Genomic DNA, 15,913 nt, shown 5'->3' with positions numbered 1-15,913 from the left:
CTGAAACTTAATTTTGGATTGGACAAGAATTTGTGGCAGTCCAAGTAGCAACTATTGTCAAACTCGAGATGATGACTCAAGAAATCGTCCAATTGATTAGTTGACTGTTTATGTATTTGACTAAGACACATTTTTTAATCTTTTTTTCTGAAATAAGACACATTTAAATCAACATCAAGAAATGAAATTAGACAAATCATTCAAATAGAAGCAGATTAAGCCAACTTCACGCGCTGTATAAGGAAAAAAATGCGTCCGATTTGACATGTATGATTTAAACTTGAAATGTAGACATTAGGTGAACTTGACACTAAAGCATAGAGACCAATAGTTCGACAAAATTCACAAGAGATCTTGAGTTTTTCGACGGGTTTTATTATGCTTGATTGCTATTTCAGGCCACACATGCGGTGAAAATCTTATGGCAACTTCTCTGCTGCATCACATGCAGAAATATAAAAAGACGACATTAGTCCGTGACATTATACGGAAACCCCGATATGAATTGCAAATTCTAGAGAGACTAGTCTTCTCTCTATTGATTTACTCCTAGATGTTAGTAATCTTCTCAATGAAGCGAAGCATCGTCTCCTCGCTTCGATCATCTGTATTGATGAAAACAGAATGAACCGAAATTAACAAATCAGTTTCCGCTCTATAGTATACCACTGAAAATATTAGTATGATTCTTAGTACATCTCATAAATATATTTTGTTGGCCTTTCTTTCAGGTCCGCATATCAGTAGTATGCAAACTCCATGTCGCTCGAGCTTCAACTCCTAAACAAATCAATTCCGTAAAATGTATGTGGGAGAGAATGTCATAACAGCGACACTCACCGAGTCTTGGGACCGTGTGTTTTTGTGCATGATGAATCACGACAGGTTCCACGAATGAATCCAGCAGTGCGATTCCCTCCGAGCTCATAAAACTCGTCTGATCCTCTGCATAAAACACAGTCATACGATCAACTAATTAACATTTCGTCTCAAGATGATCATTTATGCAATAAATGCTGTTAGAAAACGTCGAAACCACATCTGGGATGTATCTATTATATGAAAAAGAATCACCGATAAAATGGAGGGAAGGGCAACGAATGGGAGATGAGAAGGCGTTTGCAGCTATCGGTGGCATCCCAAATTTCGACCCTCCGAACTTAGCTCCAGAAATAATGATCAAGAACTTGATCTTTGGAACTTTCGTAAGGGCCAATCCCTGCGATTAATTCTCCCAAGTTGCTTAGAGTTCGCTTACAAAATCCAAGAAATTGCACTTTTCAATCACATTTTATTCGGGAAATCTGGTAATGTACCTGTGCTTGGATTCCAGGCAAGGCAGCTGCTAGAAGCCCTCCCTAAGAAACAAGAACTGTAAGGTAACAAATTCGTCTTCCAATTACTAGGAAAAATGGCATGAGTACAACTAGTGTTGAAATCAGATCTACGAGCAGTTTCTATCATTCAGACAATTTTATATAGGCTCTGTCTTCCACATCTTTCATTATTAAAGTACGATCAACAGATTGCAAAGAGCATCCTTAAATTCATCCTATGTCGAGCCCTACCTGCGAAAACCCGAGAAAGCCATCGAAAGGCCCGTTTTCCAACATGTAGCTTTCAATGTACCTAAGGCACTCCTCCAAGTTCGCGTACTCCGTAAAATCCTGGTTTCGCCCACGAGAAAAAGCCGCTTACCAACTTCTTCTGAAATTTCCAGGAAATTAGAAAGTGAGTTAGGGGAACCAGAAAGCTGACCTCATTGGCCTGGAACCACTCGTAGTAGGGGGGGTCGAAGATGCCCTCGACCGCGGATTTTCCCTGGGCAGGATAGGGCCCGTCGAGGAAGACAAGGTCGAGCTTCTGAAGGATGCTCTCGTGCCACCTCTCGACCAGCGTCCGGAGGATCTTGCCGCTTGTTCTGAAGCCGTGGAGGCAGATTATTCTAGGCCTTCTCTCCGGCTGAGTTTGGCCCTCCTCCGCTTCTCCTGGCGCCATGGTTTCGGCTTCACGGTCTGCTGTTCGGCTTAGAGCTTTTTTTGGCAAGGGAGTTAGGTGATGCCGTGGGGACTGGCTACTTTGAATAATAAGCATAGCTTGTTTCACTAATGGTAGTTGGCCATTCATGGCAGGTTCATGTGCACCGTCAGATGGTGGTTTCTCACATGTGGAAGGTCATAAGCGCATCAAGAACAAAAAATTTCGTGAATTACGGCATGACCTAAAAGCAATGCTCTTTATAGTCGTATTATAAAAAAAGTTGTCGAAGACAGCAGTGCTTTCACGAAAATCTCGACAGCTTACATCGGTTTAACTCCTAACCTAATGTCTGATGTTGTTGATTTAACTTTCTCTCGATCCGATTAAACCGTCACTTTTCTTCTTACTCACAGTTACATCAAGGATTAGGTTGGGATTTACATAATCGGTGTCTACAGGAAGATGTGCTATGGGGTACTCGTACCTCGATGATTCGACATTGTAGAGACTGAGCCATGCTACGAGGGCAAATGAGTTAACACGCTATGCTATGATCTAATAGTTAGTATGAATACTTTTAACAATTCATGTGAAGCATAATTTTATTTGACATGATAATGCTTGTAATTTGATTTATAGTTAAAAGAAAAATTAGATAAAATCTCGTGCATTGCGTGGACATATAAGCGAATTAAAGAGGTATAGTTTATTCCACAAAACTGAACGATATAACTCCAGTAATTTAACTCTGTCTATTGATATTTGAACTATTTAAGTGAATATTAAAAAATCAGATATTCTATTTTGGAGGGAGAGGGACATGATGAAGGTGAAGCATGTGGTAATAAGGAGAAAATTTATGGAGACAGATTATATAAGCATATAATAGGAATGGATTATGATTAAGACACTACTACATGTAAATGTTATGTTGCGTTTGGTTTCATAGTATGATTTTAAAATCAGATTTTGATTTTGAAAAAAAGTGGTATAAGTGGGGCCGATCATTTGACTTTGTATGAGTTATGTTGTTTTGTTATAGAAAAAAGTGGTATAAATGGGGCCCACTCTTTGACTTTATATGAGTCATTTTGTTTTGTAGTGGGTAGAGTTAAAGTTAGAATTGTGATTCTAAAATAATATCCTAAAACCAAACAAGCCCTAGTCTTTGGACCGCACCTAAACACTGCTGCGAAAACGCCCAAAACGCCGCAAGATGTTCTAGCGACAATTTTATATGTTGCCAGCAAGTTTGGCATTATGAAAAGGATTTGACGGCAGATTCACACGACACTTCTCCTTTTGCTTAGAGAAGTTATGGCGCAGAATGCCGCAAGATGTTCTAGCAACAATTTTATATGTTGCTGGCAAATTTGGCATTATGAAAAGGATTTGGTGGCAGATTCACACGACACTTCTCTTTTCGCTTAGAGAAGTTACTCCCGTGATGGATATGGTCGGAGTTTAACTTTTTAAGTTTTTTTAATGACACTAAAAATGTCTTAACTTTTTTTCAGTAAAAGACAAAATTATATCAACCTATTGACTTAGACTAATCGTCGGTTGAACTTTGACTTGATCATGACTACGAAATATTCTAAATGAATTTCAAATTCCAGTACTGCAAGTAATTAAAGTTTGTCCACTTAAAATTAGCGGGGTCCTTAGAATTTATTATATTTTTTAATCATGATTTTCTAATTTAAAATATTAATACAATTTTTGGAACCGCATAGAACATTGCCAAGTATATGATGATATGGGTGGATTGTTAATGGAAGAAAGCAAAACTCCGAGTAAATTGATTTGTGGAGCAAAATGGCGGACTGGTCGGGCTAAATAGCCCATGGGCCTTTGAGTGGGCTCGTTCCTTTCAGTTTGCCAGCGCTAGAACGTCATTTGTCATACATTCCTGATACAATTGAAGCTGAACCATATGCTCAGTTCTTGAACTTCTTTTTTTTTCTTTTTTTTCCCCGGGTGATCTCAGTTCTTGAACTTTTAATTAGCAAAATTTCGGATATGAGGTTTTATCGCGATCTGTGACCGAACTGTTAATATCATCTGCAGCATACATCGTCAAGAAACCTGAAAGACAAATCCTCAGATATCCGAGAGAGAGAGAGAAGGAAGAAGGTGAAATGTTCTAATACCCATGGTCAAATCAACAGAATTTGAGATAATTATATTGAAGATGATTAATCTTTCCTTTTGTAATTCTTTTATTATTTAACCCTACTGCCCTAGCTTCAGGCCCATATTTTACTTGAGAAAAGGTTATTAAAATTTATCAGAAGTCTTACGATGATGCATTATTTTTCCTCTTACTAAAGGTCATGAATTAATATATATAACAGAAAATTTCTTCATATTTTAATCTTAATTTTGATTTTCTTAATTTTCTAATCTTTAACGTATTCTTTAAACTTCAAATGAATATATGAGCTTTTCAAATTTTGGGACAACAACGATCATCTTAATTTTTTTTTTCGGTCATTAAGGGAGTCTCATGAGTCTCATATAAGAATATGAAATAAAGCAAAAAATAAAAAGGATACATTAGTCTCAATCGTGATTATCTTCAATTAATAAATGATTTTTCGAAAACTTTCAGGGTGTACTTTGCCCATCATTGACCATGATCGGTTCCAGCCAAATTCAGATGATGTTATACATCTCTACTACAGTACTAGCCTTTTCCCGGGTCACCGATATCAACAACGTCTGAAGGGCCGTTATGGCGCAATCTTTGTGTCACGGAAACTATGCTATTATTTAATTGAAATTGTCGTATGCATGCGCTGTGAATATAAATACCAATGATATAAGGAGGAAATACTTCTTATGGAATTCTGATAACTCGATCAAATCGAGTTAATCTAAGCACTATTGAGCTGTTAATTGGAGCTAGAACCTTGAGATAGTCTAGTTTTAGGTCGTTTTTAGGTCATTATTAGTTTTAGTTTTATTTTATAGGTTTTCTAGTCTTTTGATTTCTTTTCCATATTATTCTTTGATTATTCCCTATGAATTGCATGCTATTAATTCGAGTTCTATTTTAATAGTTGTTCGAGATTTTGAAGTGCTCAAGGGCTCGAGATTATTGCATGGAATATCAAGGGAGCACGGGGACTTCTTTGTCGGGCTGGGTTTTGGCCTATTCATGAAGAGCTATGAAATTTGCTTCTAGAAATTTTCGAATGTAGACTTGATTTTTTTTCTCTGAATAAGGTAATTCATTAATTAGAAAAAGATACAGAAGTCGATGAATCTAGGATATGGTACCTTTCGAAAGTGCAAAGAGAGTGAAAATTTGACTTAGAGCTAAATTGGCTTAAGTCATGAATAAGGGTATTATCTTCCCTAGGTTCCACGAGCAAAACCAATTCGAGAAGTAATTTAGGCTAGAAATAATATCCGCTGCTAAGGTCTTAATTTCCCACGGTGTAGTATGCGGGTGTAAAATGGCATCTACAAGAATCAAGGCGTCACTTTGCAGCCAAATCTTTGTCATTCCTCTATCCGCCGCTATTGAAAGGGCAAGGAGGGCGGCTCGAGCTTTTGTTTGGAGTGGCTTTTCCTCATTGGAGATCTGGACCCAAGATAGAAACGGTGGGCTATTCGGTCGTTGGATGATTTCCGAGAGGCATGCTCTACTACTGCTCCAAGTTGCATCTGTGCTAATAATGCTCCAATCTAGTCCGGTGGGTATTTGTGCCACCGATAGTTGCAGGGGTGTGTTTGCGAGGCTCCTTCTCTCTGTTTTGTGCTGCTTCCACTCCTGCTATGCTCCGTAAAAGACCTTTTATTGATTTGATAGTTTCGTGAAGATCTGCTGGTTTACTTGCATGCTTGGATATCAAGGAGGGAATATATTGATGATATAATCATAGAAGAGAAGATTATCATAAATATCTATTGTTGCTTGATTATAGGAATTTTGAAATACAAGACATATACTATGATTATAGCTAGAATTTTAGAGTACGTTTTGTTTCAAAGTTAAAGTAATTTTGATTTTGATTTTGATTTTGATTTTGATTTTGATTGTGGAAAAGGATAAATGGGATTATATTATAAATTTAACTTGAGAAATGTGTATTTTTGTTGTGTAGTGAGTAGAGTTAAAATTAAAATCATAATTCTAAAATCAAACTAAGAAATCAAACGCGCCCTTATAAACTAAAGCTTTTATATATATATATATATATAGAGGGCAGCCACAAATAGGCAGACGAACACACACAGGAAGACAGGGAGGTGGCGGCTCGCTTTTGGGAACACAACAGAGGAGAAGACTCTGGGGTGTGTGGGGTTTCGGCAGGCTTTGCCGATTTCTTCTTCTTCCTTGTGAACTCCTTTAATTTGTTTCAATGAATACTATGAATTCTTCCATATGTTCTCTAGTCCGCATGTGTTGAGTTTTTATTCTAGGATTGTGATACAACCTAGCACGTAGTTAATTTTATTGTTCTCTTGATCTATTTAGTCTTTGATTTCGATTCATTTATCTTTACTTGTGCTTCATGCTTTCAATTACTTGGCCACTAATTGCAATGACCGAATAATCTATTTGAACTAGAAAGGGGAATTTTAGGTTTAGATTGAGATATGGATAGTCTAAGATTAACTTTAATAAATCGTTTCGATGGTAGATTTGGGTCTATAATTTATTTGTGGGTAGAATAGAAATATAACTATTCACTTTAGATAGCCAAAGTAGGGTTGAATCTTAATGAATTTACACTAATTTGGTAACCATAGAAATGTAGGGGATCGGTTAGTGTAGGTATTTCCTTAGGAGATTCGAAACAACTTTAAAAATAAATTAGAACCCTAGGTTAATGAATGGAGTCTTAGGGAAAGTTAGTGATAGGGAGAATTAATTAAATTAGTGAAATGCTAGGGGAAATCGCAGTCCTAGGTAGTCGTCATTGAGTGAATTTCCGATCTGATTTAAATTAATTGCTTTTAAATGTCAGTTGCTTTTTTTTTTTTGCAAAATTTCCATTAAATAACTGACTGCTCGACTTTGGCGATAATTTTGCTTGCTAGTAGAATTTTTAGGAGTAATCTCTGTGGGACGACACTTGATTAACTTCTATATTACTTGTTGCGATCCGTATACTTGTGGGATAGAAATAGGCTAACAAATTCAACCCCCTCTGAACACCGGTTTGACGTCCAATAACCATAGGACGATATATAGAGAATTAATTTTTAGGAATTTTTTTTTCGGTCGCACAGGAGGTTGATACTAATAGAAGGATGAAAACTTCGGAAATTAACTATTCCCGAAAAAATGCATGTCCGGATATAGTCCATGGAAATTAATTAAAACGTGTAGGGATGAATTTTAGGAGTCATGATAAACAATCCTTTTTTTCTATTTTTCTTTTTTGTACTTGAGTTGAGCCTACAAAAGCGAACATATATTATACGACTTTCCCAACAATATAATATATATATATATATAAAGACAGGTATATCATTTAAATAAAGGTCGACATCTTTGTGCAAAAGCCTTTCGGTGAAGATTGATGCAATCCCCACAACGGCACCTTTGACAATGTAAAAGGGTAATCCAAAGCACAAACAACAAATCCAAATAAAGAGCCAAATTGCATTGATTAAGACCAATTCTGCCATTAGAATTTCAGTAAAATTTCATACCTATCGATATAGATATATAGATTAGAAGTTTCCATATCAACTTATCTATCTTCGGGGAGAACAAATTAATACGTTATAGATAGATAGGGGATTTGATTAATACAGATCTGTTGATCTAATGATTGCCATGTTCTATATTTCTTATCATTGCCAGCCTTGTGCCAGCTTCTATACACACATTACACATTATATTATAATAATAATTATTATACCAGAACCGAATTAACTGGAATAAGCTATCGTTGAATATATAAATAATAATGGCTTCCCAAAGTATACCAGCAATTACGACCCACACATTGGGCCAATAAAATCATATGATACATAATGTGTTGTGTCCAACTACCCTGGGGAGGTGGGCACCTTAGCTTAGCTTGCATTGCATGTTTCTTAAAATTATTCAATCCTTTATATATCCGGTCTCTTCTTGAAGCTCATGTAGCAGGCATCTACGACTACGATGTGCCTCATGAAACACGGAAAAAGGCCATCAATTTGAGCTAGCTAGCCATATATGATCTGCTGCTTTATGCGCTGTAACAGAATCAAATCCTGCAGATTCTACCGTTGCTCCTACTAAGTATCGAATCTACGACCTCTATATCAACGAACGAGGGCTTACGCCACTGCACTACACTCTCTTTTGATTGAATTAGCTCACTTTACGATTGAATTATTGCATGGCTTAAGAACATGAGACTTTCCAAGTTTACATTACATATCAACTATATCGATGTATTGCGATCTACCGGAATCCTTACATGCAAGGGTTTTTGCAATCCGGATTCTATCAGCTTTTCAGGTTCTCACACGTTCGATTTCATTTTGTGTTAGTTGCTATGCCCTTCCTAGAAATCCATATGTCCCGCACCGTCCAAATACTCAGCCTGCTCGGTGTCCGTCTGACTAACACCAGCGGTCATGCTAGAAATGTCATGCCACTTTTCAAAGATAATGTCATGTTAAAAGGACAAGAAAACATGCAAGTTTTGGGGCAACATTTGTTTTATGTGTATATTATTGTTGCCTGGGGTCAAGTGACTGTTGCAAGTTGTTCCCCAATCCCAATTTCGGTTCACATTACATTAATATTTTTTTTTTCTCTCTCCCCAATTATGTCCATAAGGCCGCGCCAACTTCTATTCACACCGTAATGCTATTAAGTCTCAATTAATCAAATAATTGCAAGAAATTACCCTATACTTCTTGTATTACAATGTAAATGACCATTTTGGTGCCAAATTGCTTCAAAATTTACCCACATCGCATCAATTTTGGATCGAGAACACGTCCTGTTCGAATGCTATTTCTATTGTGTGTGTACGTGTGCCTTAATCAGCTTTAATGAAGCTATTAGAATCACGTCATTCATCGTGCTTTGACATCAGCTCTTTTCGATCAATTGATAATATCTAAAAATGATAAAAGCACGATTCATTACTCATCATCTTACTAATAGAAGCCACAATACAATTACTTAATGCAGCATCTAATCATATTTGCAAGAAGCATTACATGGACCGACTTAGCAAGGAATCTAATTGTCAACAAACCGACGTGTTGTCAACTTCCATCTTTCAAGGCACCCAAACGCGACACGTGTCCTCAAAATTTCATGCTTTAATTCGGTTCCTTCTGATGTCATGAGAATGAACCAAAGAGATGCTTCCACGTGTCCAGATTGCGAAGGGCACAAATTCGTCTGACTGCATCCCCGCTACAGGAGAGACTTCCCTCGACGAAATTGTCAAAGGGGTAGATCAGTAAAATCACCGACCTCGGGCTGGGGCTTGCCGGGTTGGTTGATTTTTTTAAAAATAAATAAAAAAATAAAAAGAAAATAATTAACGCGGAGGCCAGACTGTGACGGAGAAAGAGACTTCGCACTTACCTTCTAAGCCATGCATGCATGCATACATACATACATACATACATACATACAGACAGACAGATGTGCAATTATCAATGGCATTAGAAGGGATAAAAGGGTCGCGTTAAGAAATTAAAAAGAGCCTTTAACTTGCTAGATGTGAACACGTATGACGATTGCTTTCACCACCTCATTGAACGGGTCTTTCATTTCAGATGATAAGTGCGGCGTTATATCCTAAATCACTCGTTCGGATGACTCGATCGGGATAATAAGCCAAGTACAGATCGGCCACGCTCGTAACATAAGACGACTAGTAAGCCAAGTCCTCATTCCCGATTCGAATTGCTAAAATGCCCTCGCACAGGTGTCGAGTTCTGGTTGAGCGGGCAGGGCTGGGGCGGCTGCAAAGTGCAACCTCGTCCTTGGTTGGTCCTAACCGTGTGCCCGATCCGCGAAGAAACGAGAAACCTTTGAGGGAAGTTGAAACTTCAAAGAAAGGAGACGGTCAACAAATTGACCCCGTTTGTTGGCACCGCCATGGCCGAGTCTTACCTTACCTTAACCTCCTCATTCACCCCTCCTCTGCGCCTATAAATACGCACATACATACACATTCATTCATATGTTCATCTGCATGTGATCATCATCATATATACAAAAATTAAAATCGAATTCTTGGAGGAATCTTCGCACGCACCCTTCAATTATTAATCCGATTATTATTTTGGGGGTTGATTGATTATTCTTCGCTGTCCCTTCTTCCTACACCCCCCTTTTTATATATCTCCATCCCTCTCAGTACATCTTCACTGCCCAGAAAACAAACCAACATACTCTCTCTGCTTTTCTGTGCTCCCGTGCTCTGTTTTTCCGTCGAACAGGATCGTATACGACGATGAAGATGGGTTTCGGTTCGGTTCAGGCTGTGCTGGTCCTGGCCCTCTTGGCCACTTCGTGCTTCGCTCAGTCCCCGGCGCCATCCCCTGCCGGGTCGACTCCTCCTCCTGCTCCGACCCCCGCCCCTGTCTCCACTCCTCCGGCTCCTACTCCCGCTCCATCCGCCGCACCGGTACGTTCACTTCAGCACATTTGCCATTGATATAATTGTTGACAGCATGCTATGATGCACAAAGGGAGCATAAATCATTTTTAGTAGAGTTTCTATTATTTGGCCAAAGAAATTCCAGTCTTATTTCAATTGTTGTCCATAGGAAATTATTACAAACACCGAGACAATCGGCTCGATCCGATTACAAAACGAGTGGAACAGTTGATGTTCATCACTGTAGATTCACCATTCTGTAGATTTTATTTAGAATTATATTAGCATTTCTTTAAACTCGAAATGGATCATGATTTTTTGAAATGTGACACTTATTTTTTTCGAATTAGTACATTAATTCGAGAATCTTTTCGGGTGTTTCTCCTGTTAATGGCATGGACATCACGTGTTAATGGATCAGAAACAAATCCATAGTCGTTTTGATTTATGGTTTGGGCTTTTCTCCTTACGCATATGTCGCCTGATATTGAACAGGTACCTTCTCCCCAAACCCCTCCTTCCCCTGCTCCAACCCCGACTACCACGCCGACCCCATCCCCGGCCCCGTCCTCTGAGACTCCGGCTGCTTCTCCCGGACCCGGCATTGCCTCCCCGCCGGCACCCCCCTCTGCTCCCACCCCAGCAGGCTCTGAAGCTCCTACCGTCCCTCCCACCCCATCGGACAACTTCGCTGCCACCACTGCCGCTAGCGCCGCCACCGCCTTTGCCGGCGTAGTCTTCGCCTTGGCTTTCGCGGCCTAGATTCACTGTTTCCGCGGACGGTTATGATATATTATTGTTTGTCGAATAGTTCCATTTCTTCTCATTTATTTGCGTTTTCACACTTTATTTATTTTCCATATGTGATTTTTGTATCTTTGGGTTTTTCTCTTTTTATTGCTTTGTATTTTTGACCATTTTGATTATTTGGTGATTCATTGTATCGTGTCCTCACCTTGTGTAGATGAGTTCCCTTATGTACATCGAAATAGTAGACTAATAAAATACCTTATATTCTTTATATGCCGTTCCACTCTAATGATGATTGCTCGTGGAATCTCAAATACAAATACTTTGATTCTAGTTCGTATTACGTAATGTGCGACAGATAAATTCAAATTAGATCGAAAAACTCCATCATGTCTGTAGAATAATCTTATAAAAAATTCTAATATGAGGAAGTGATATGTGTACTCTGAGGTTAATGAGGGCAAGTTTGACAAGGAAGATCCAATGATTGATTAGGATGAAGATTAATGTGGCACATTTCTATTGATTCAAAACATTAATTGATTTCACCCAAGAAAATTCACATCCCGATCAATGTGACATCTATGAGAATCATCCTCACCTCAACCAAGTTCTAGATTTTATATTATCCCATATTTTTCTTTTTAAATTTCTTTTGACTTTTGGAAGGACTATTTGATTTTATTTGTGTGGGAGAAGCATTCGAGCAAAGTGGCCAGCGAGCATTTTGAAAAGACGCGTGAAGCTAAGCATATATAGTCGTGGAAATTTTGAAATATTTCTCATGGATCTTATTTATTTGACTTTGTTCTAATCTTAATTATTGGAAGAATATGGTCCATTCATTAAATTTAACCTAGATGTGTTAGGCCACCCAGTAGGTGTTAGACATACCGAATATTCTTAAGAAAAAAAATCGAAGTTTTTATTATATTTAACCTATAGATTTAAGTAGTAGTACAACTAGGCAAGTGATACATAAAGTTTATATAATTAGAAATAAATCGAAATTACACTGAACAATGGTAGAATTTAGTAACATCGAATTAACATAAATTTTTTTAAAAAACACGAACTACTTATTTTGATGGTCGTGAAATTAACTTTGTTATTTTAAAGTGAAAAAACCAGGAAAGGAAATAAGTTTCCGTACACTAAATGGAAGACAGAAGCCTGGTTGCAAGTCTGATATGGTCGAACACAAAGCCCAGCCCATGTAAGTGGACCGGTAGGCGCATAACTGATATCTGATTGAGGTCCGGCCCACTCCATGCATTTCTATGGCTTGGCGGGATGGAGGAATAGCACTCGTCATGGGGAAGGAATAAGACCCCCCTATGTCTTTCCTCCTTTTTAGTCAAAATTTTTCGTCTAAACAAGTTATTTTCGTTATTTTAAAATCACAGCTTTGCATACGAAAAACAGTGAGATAAGGTCCATCTCGATTCTTGAACCCTCTTCATGACCGTCCACTGAAGATAAAAAGTTCAGCGACAACGGCTCACTTTTGATTCACGGAACGTTATAAAACATCTCTTACAGCCTCACTTGGTTGTTAATTTGTAACAATATTACCCTATTCAGCAAACCTCTTAATCTCATAATTATGTGGTGGAGTGATGCGCTCCACAAGACCCGTGGTCACATTGTCGTGTATTCGAGTTGAAGATTCGGCAATCATTCATTTTTTTCCCCCTCATCTTTTCTTCTTATTCAAATAATAATGTTTTTTTGTGATGACTATCCCCTTCAAGGGAGGAATTCCAAATGACAAGGACAACCATCGTTGATATGTTTGAAAGCAATTATAAAGGGACGGAGATGCATCCAAAATTGGTGCGGTAAGAAGTGACTCCATATGTTTTGGTTTTTGGTTTCTTTTCCTCTTGGAAGAGGGTTGGACTGATCATCTCAGACGACGCCGACCCGCCTGCCCCCCCAGCGCAGCCACCCATCATCCCAGCCCCACTTTGGCTTCCCGTGCCCCCCAAGGACATGTGGACCCCCCCCGATTGTCTATGTAATAATGTATATACTACCTCATCATTTATTGCTCTCGAAATACGACAGTTAATTTAAATAATTTAACGTTTATTTCTTTAAATAAGGTGTTTCGTCCGAATTTTATAAATAAAAGAAATATAAGGTGAAAGAGTTTTATTCCTTAACAGGTGGCTCTACTCCAATATGAATTAGTCGAGAACGGATATTTCACTCAGGTAACCCTAAAACTTTACTAAGTTATTGCCTTAATTGAACGTCCAAAAATTGATAAATCAGACAATCATCCTATCAATTTATGAAAACATACAAGTCAAAAAACCAAGGCGGCCGGGATACATTAGTCCTCTCCAATCACGCGTAAATAAAATTTGTCCCATCACTTGTGCATTGCATATGATTATTATTAGTGATAAGGATCATTTTATCATTCAATTCAATTTCTTTAAAATAGGTAATTTTTTTATCACTAAAGAATTTACTCAAGCTCATATTTAAGTTACATATGAATAAAAAATATTAAATTCACGATTTATCGCTACTACAATACTTATTTTTCAACTACTAAAATACTTTATCCGTATGAAAGTAGTTAAACTTATGTCTTTTACGAGTAAGAATAGTAAATCAAGCTAGCAAAATTTTTTTAACCAAAACTAGCTTAGTTAATTTGATTCTTTATGATTTTTAAGAGAACTTAATTTTAATATTGAAATTGTAAATTACAGTTTGATATCTAAAGTTCACTTTATATGTTCTAGATATAATAAAATGCTCCTATCATAAAAGTTTCAATTTAAACTAATATAAATATACTTATCATTTTTATTAAATTTACTTATTCTCACATTTCATGCATGTATTGTGCCGCTTGCATAGAATTTTTATTAAGTGCTTTGTTTTGAAAACCTATATGTTTATTTCTAATTCTGCCAAAATTTACAGTTTCAAAAGAATTTATTATCATTGTTATTCAATTTTTATATTCAATAAAATATATATATTTTCATCAAATTCATGTTTGTCGTTGAAGACCGAGCATGACTAACATATCTTCGACTCGATCATGGAAGTGGATTAGTCAAAGTGCACGCAAACTCACACCGACACCACATGATCACATATACAATTAGATTATCCATATATTATATTTTTACATACAGTTGGCGTATTACGGATTTTTTCTTTTTTGTTTCATAAATATTGAATGAATCAGTTCATAAATCATTTTTAATATTGTTCCACATACTTAGTCATTGTTATTATATTGATGAACATAGTCTTTTTTTAATTTATATTTTCAATTATAACAAATTTTGTTATATTGATGAATATAAACTTTATTTTCAATATTATTAACGATAAATATTATATGTTGTAGATATTGAATTATTTTATTATACATTTTAATTTCAATTGTATTTATTTATCACCATGTAAATCAAAGTTCGTTCTTATTATCTATCATTTTTTAATTGAATTTGCATTACTATTGTATCTAACTTATTTTCAAGCATATGTTAATTGAAATTTTATTATTTCTAATTCTAATTTGAATTATTCTTTAGAATTTTGTACTACTTGTGCAATGTAGTTATTTTGCAGTAACATAAAAGGCATTATGCTCCACCAAAACCCCCCCCCCCCCCCCCCCCCCCCCCCCCATTAATGCATGTGCTGAGCTTGCAATTAAAGCAAATTAATGCATGTGCTGAGCTTGCAATTACCATTTTCCTCTCTCCAATTCCCAATTGACTTCCATTTATAGGAATTGTTTGTAACATTTAATTCCACTTAATGCTGAGCTTGCAATTCACATTTCTCTAGTTAGCAACCCATTTTTTTATAACTGTTCACACTAAAAAACAACTACTACGATTACTTTATTTTTGACCGTCAAATTTTCTGACATAACATCATATCCGTATAATTGTCCTATAATTTTTTATCTTAATGATTCATCTCTGATATTTTGATTATCTATGATTTGGACCACACATCTTGTTGTGGACGTTCAGTCTCATCGATGAACAAGCCGAATCCGAATCATAATTACTTAAAAGAAAAAACAATCGAACAAAGGGGTCAAAATTGTGACAACGTGTCTACTGAGTCGAAGGTTGCGCTCCCACCAACAATGTTTCGGATTGCCTCGTGTAAATATTCAGGTTCGAGACTTTGCGTCTAAACACCAAAATGGGGTTGCTTCAATATTTGGGACATCGCTATTCGGACTAAAACATATCCCAACCGTTAGAGGCCCCCCGAAATAGTTGTTTTTTATCATTTGCATTCCGATTGAGATATGCCATTATCCGTAAAATTCAATTCATCCTCCTCAAATTTGTCGAAAATCAGTCAGATTATATGAATGGATAATCAAATGAAAGGACAGAATGAATCATTGATCTGAGGGTCAATCCAACCGAAATTGAGGAAGCTTTCTCCTCAATTAAGAACCTTAACTCGAAAATTTCGACAGACATCCAATAAAGAGAATACTAATTCAGCATTAACCAAATTAAATCCCAGCAGAACCATAAATGACAAGATATGTGACCAAAATTATAAATAGTCAAAATATTAGGGGTGAA

At 36.9% G+C, this 15,913-nt stretch overlaps 2 protein-coding genes across 2 annotated transcripts; one reads left to right on the top strand and one right to left on the bottom strand.

The window, feature by feature from the left end:
* Nucleotides 1–294: 294 nt before the first annotated feature.
* Nucleotides 295–2,148, bottom strand: LOC116198930 (esterase OVCA2). The gene is made up of 6 exons (XM_031529201.1): nucleotides 1,759–2,148; nucleotides 1,569–1,667; nucleotides 1,317–1,358; nucleotides 1,075–1,219; nucleotides 841–945; nucleotides 295–605 (listed from the first exon to the last, which is right to left on the bottom strand). Exons 1-6 carry the CDS (start codon nucleotides 2,125–2,127, stop codon nucleotides 550–552), a joined length of 816 nt encoding a protein of 271 aa, XP_031385061.1. The 5' UTR covers nucleotides 2,128–2,148; the 3' UTR covers nucleotides 295–549.
* Nucleotides 2,149–10,149: 8,001 nt separating this feature from the next.
* LOC116202046 (classical arabinogalactan protein 4-like) lies at nucleotides 10,150–11,589 on the top strand. Its single transcript, XM_031533560.1, has 2 exons — nucleotides 10,150–10,595; nucleotides 11,064–11,589. The coding sequence occupies exons 1-2, from the start codon at nucleotides 10,422–10,424 to the stop codon at nucleotides 11,328–11,330; spliced, it is 441 nt and encodes a 146-aa protein (XP_031389420.1). The 5' UTR covers nucleotides 10,150–10,421; the 3' UTR covers nucleotides 11,331–11,589.
* Nucleotides 11,590–15,913: the final 4,324 nt, after the last annotated feature.

Source organism: Punica granatum, chromosome 3, assembly GCF_007655135.1.
Source record: "Punica granatum isolate Tunisia-2019 chromosome 3, ASM765513v2, whole genome shotgun sequence".
NCBI lineage: Eukaryota > Viridiplantae > Streptophyta > Magnoliopsida > Myrtales > Lythraceae > Punica > Punica granatum.
Note: the sequence above shows the minus strand (reverse complement) of the source record. Positions and strands in the feature narration are given on the sequence as shown.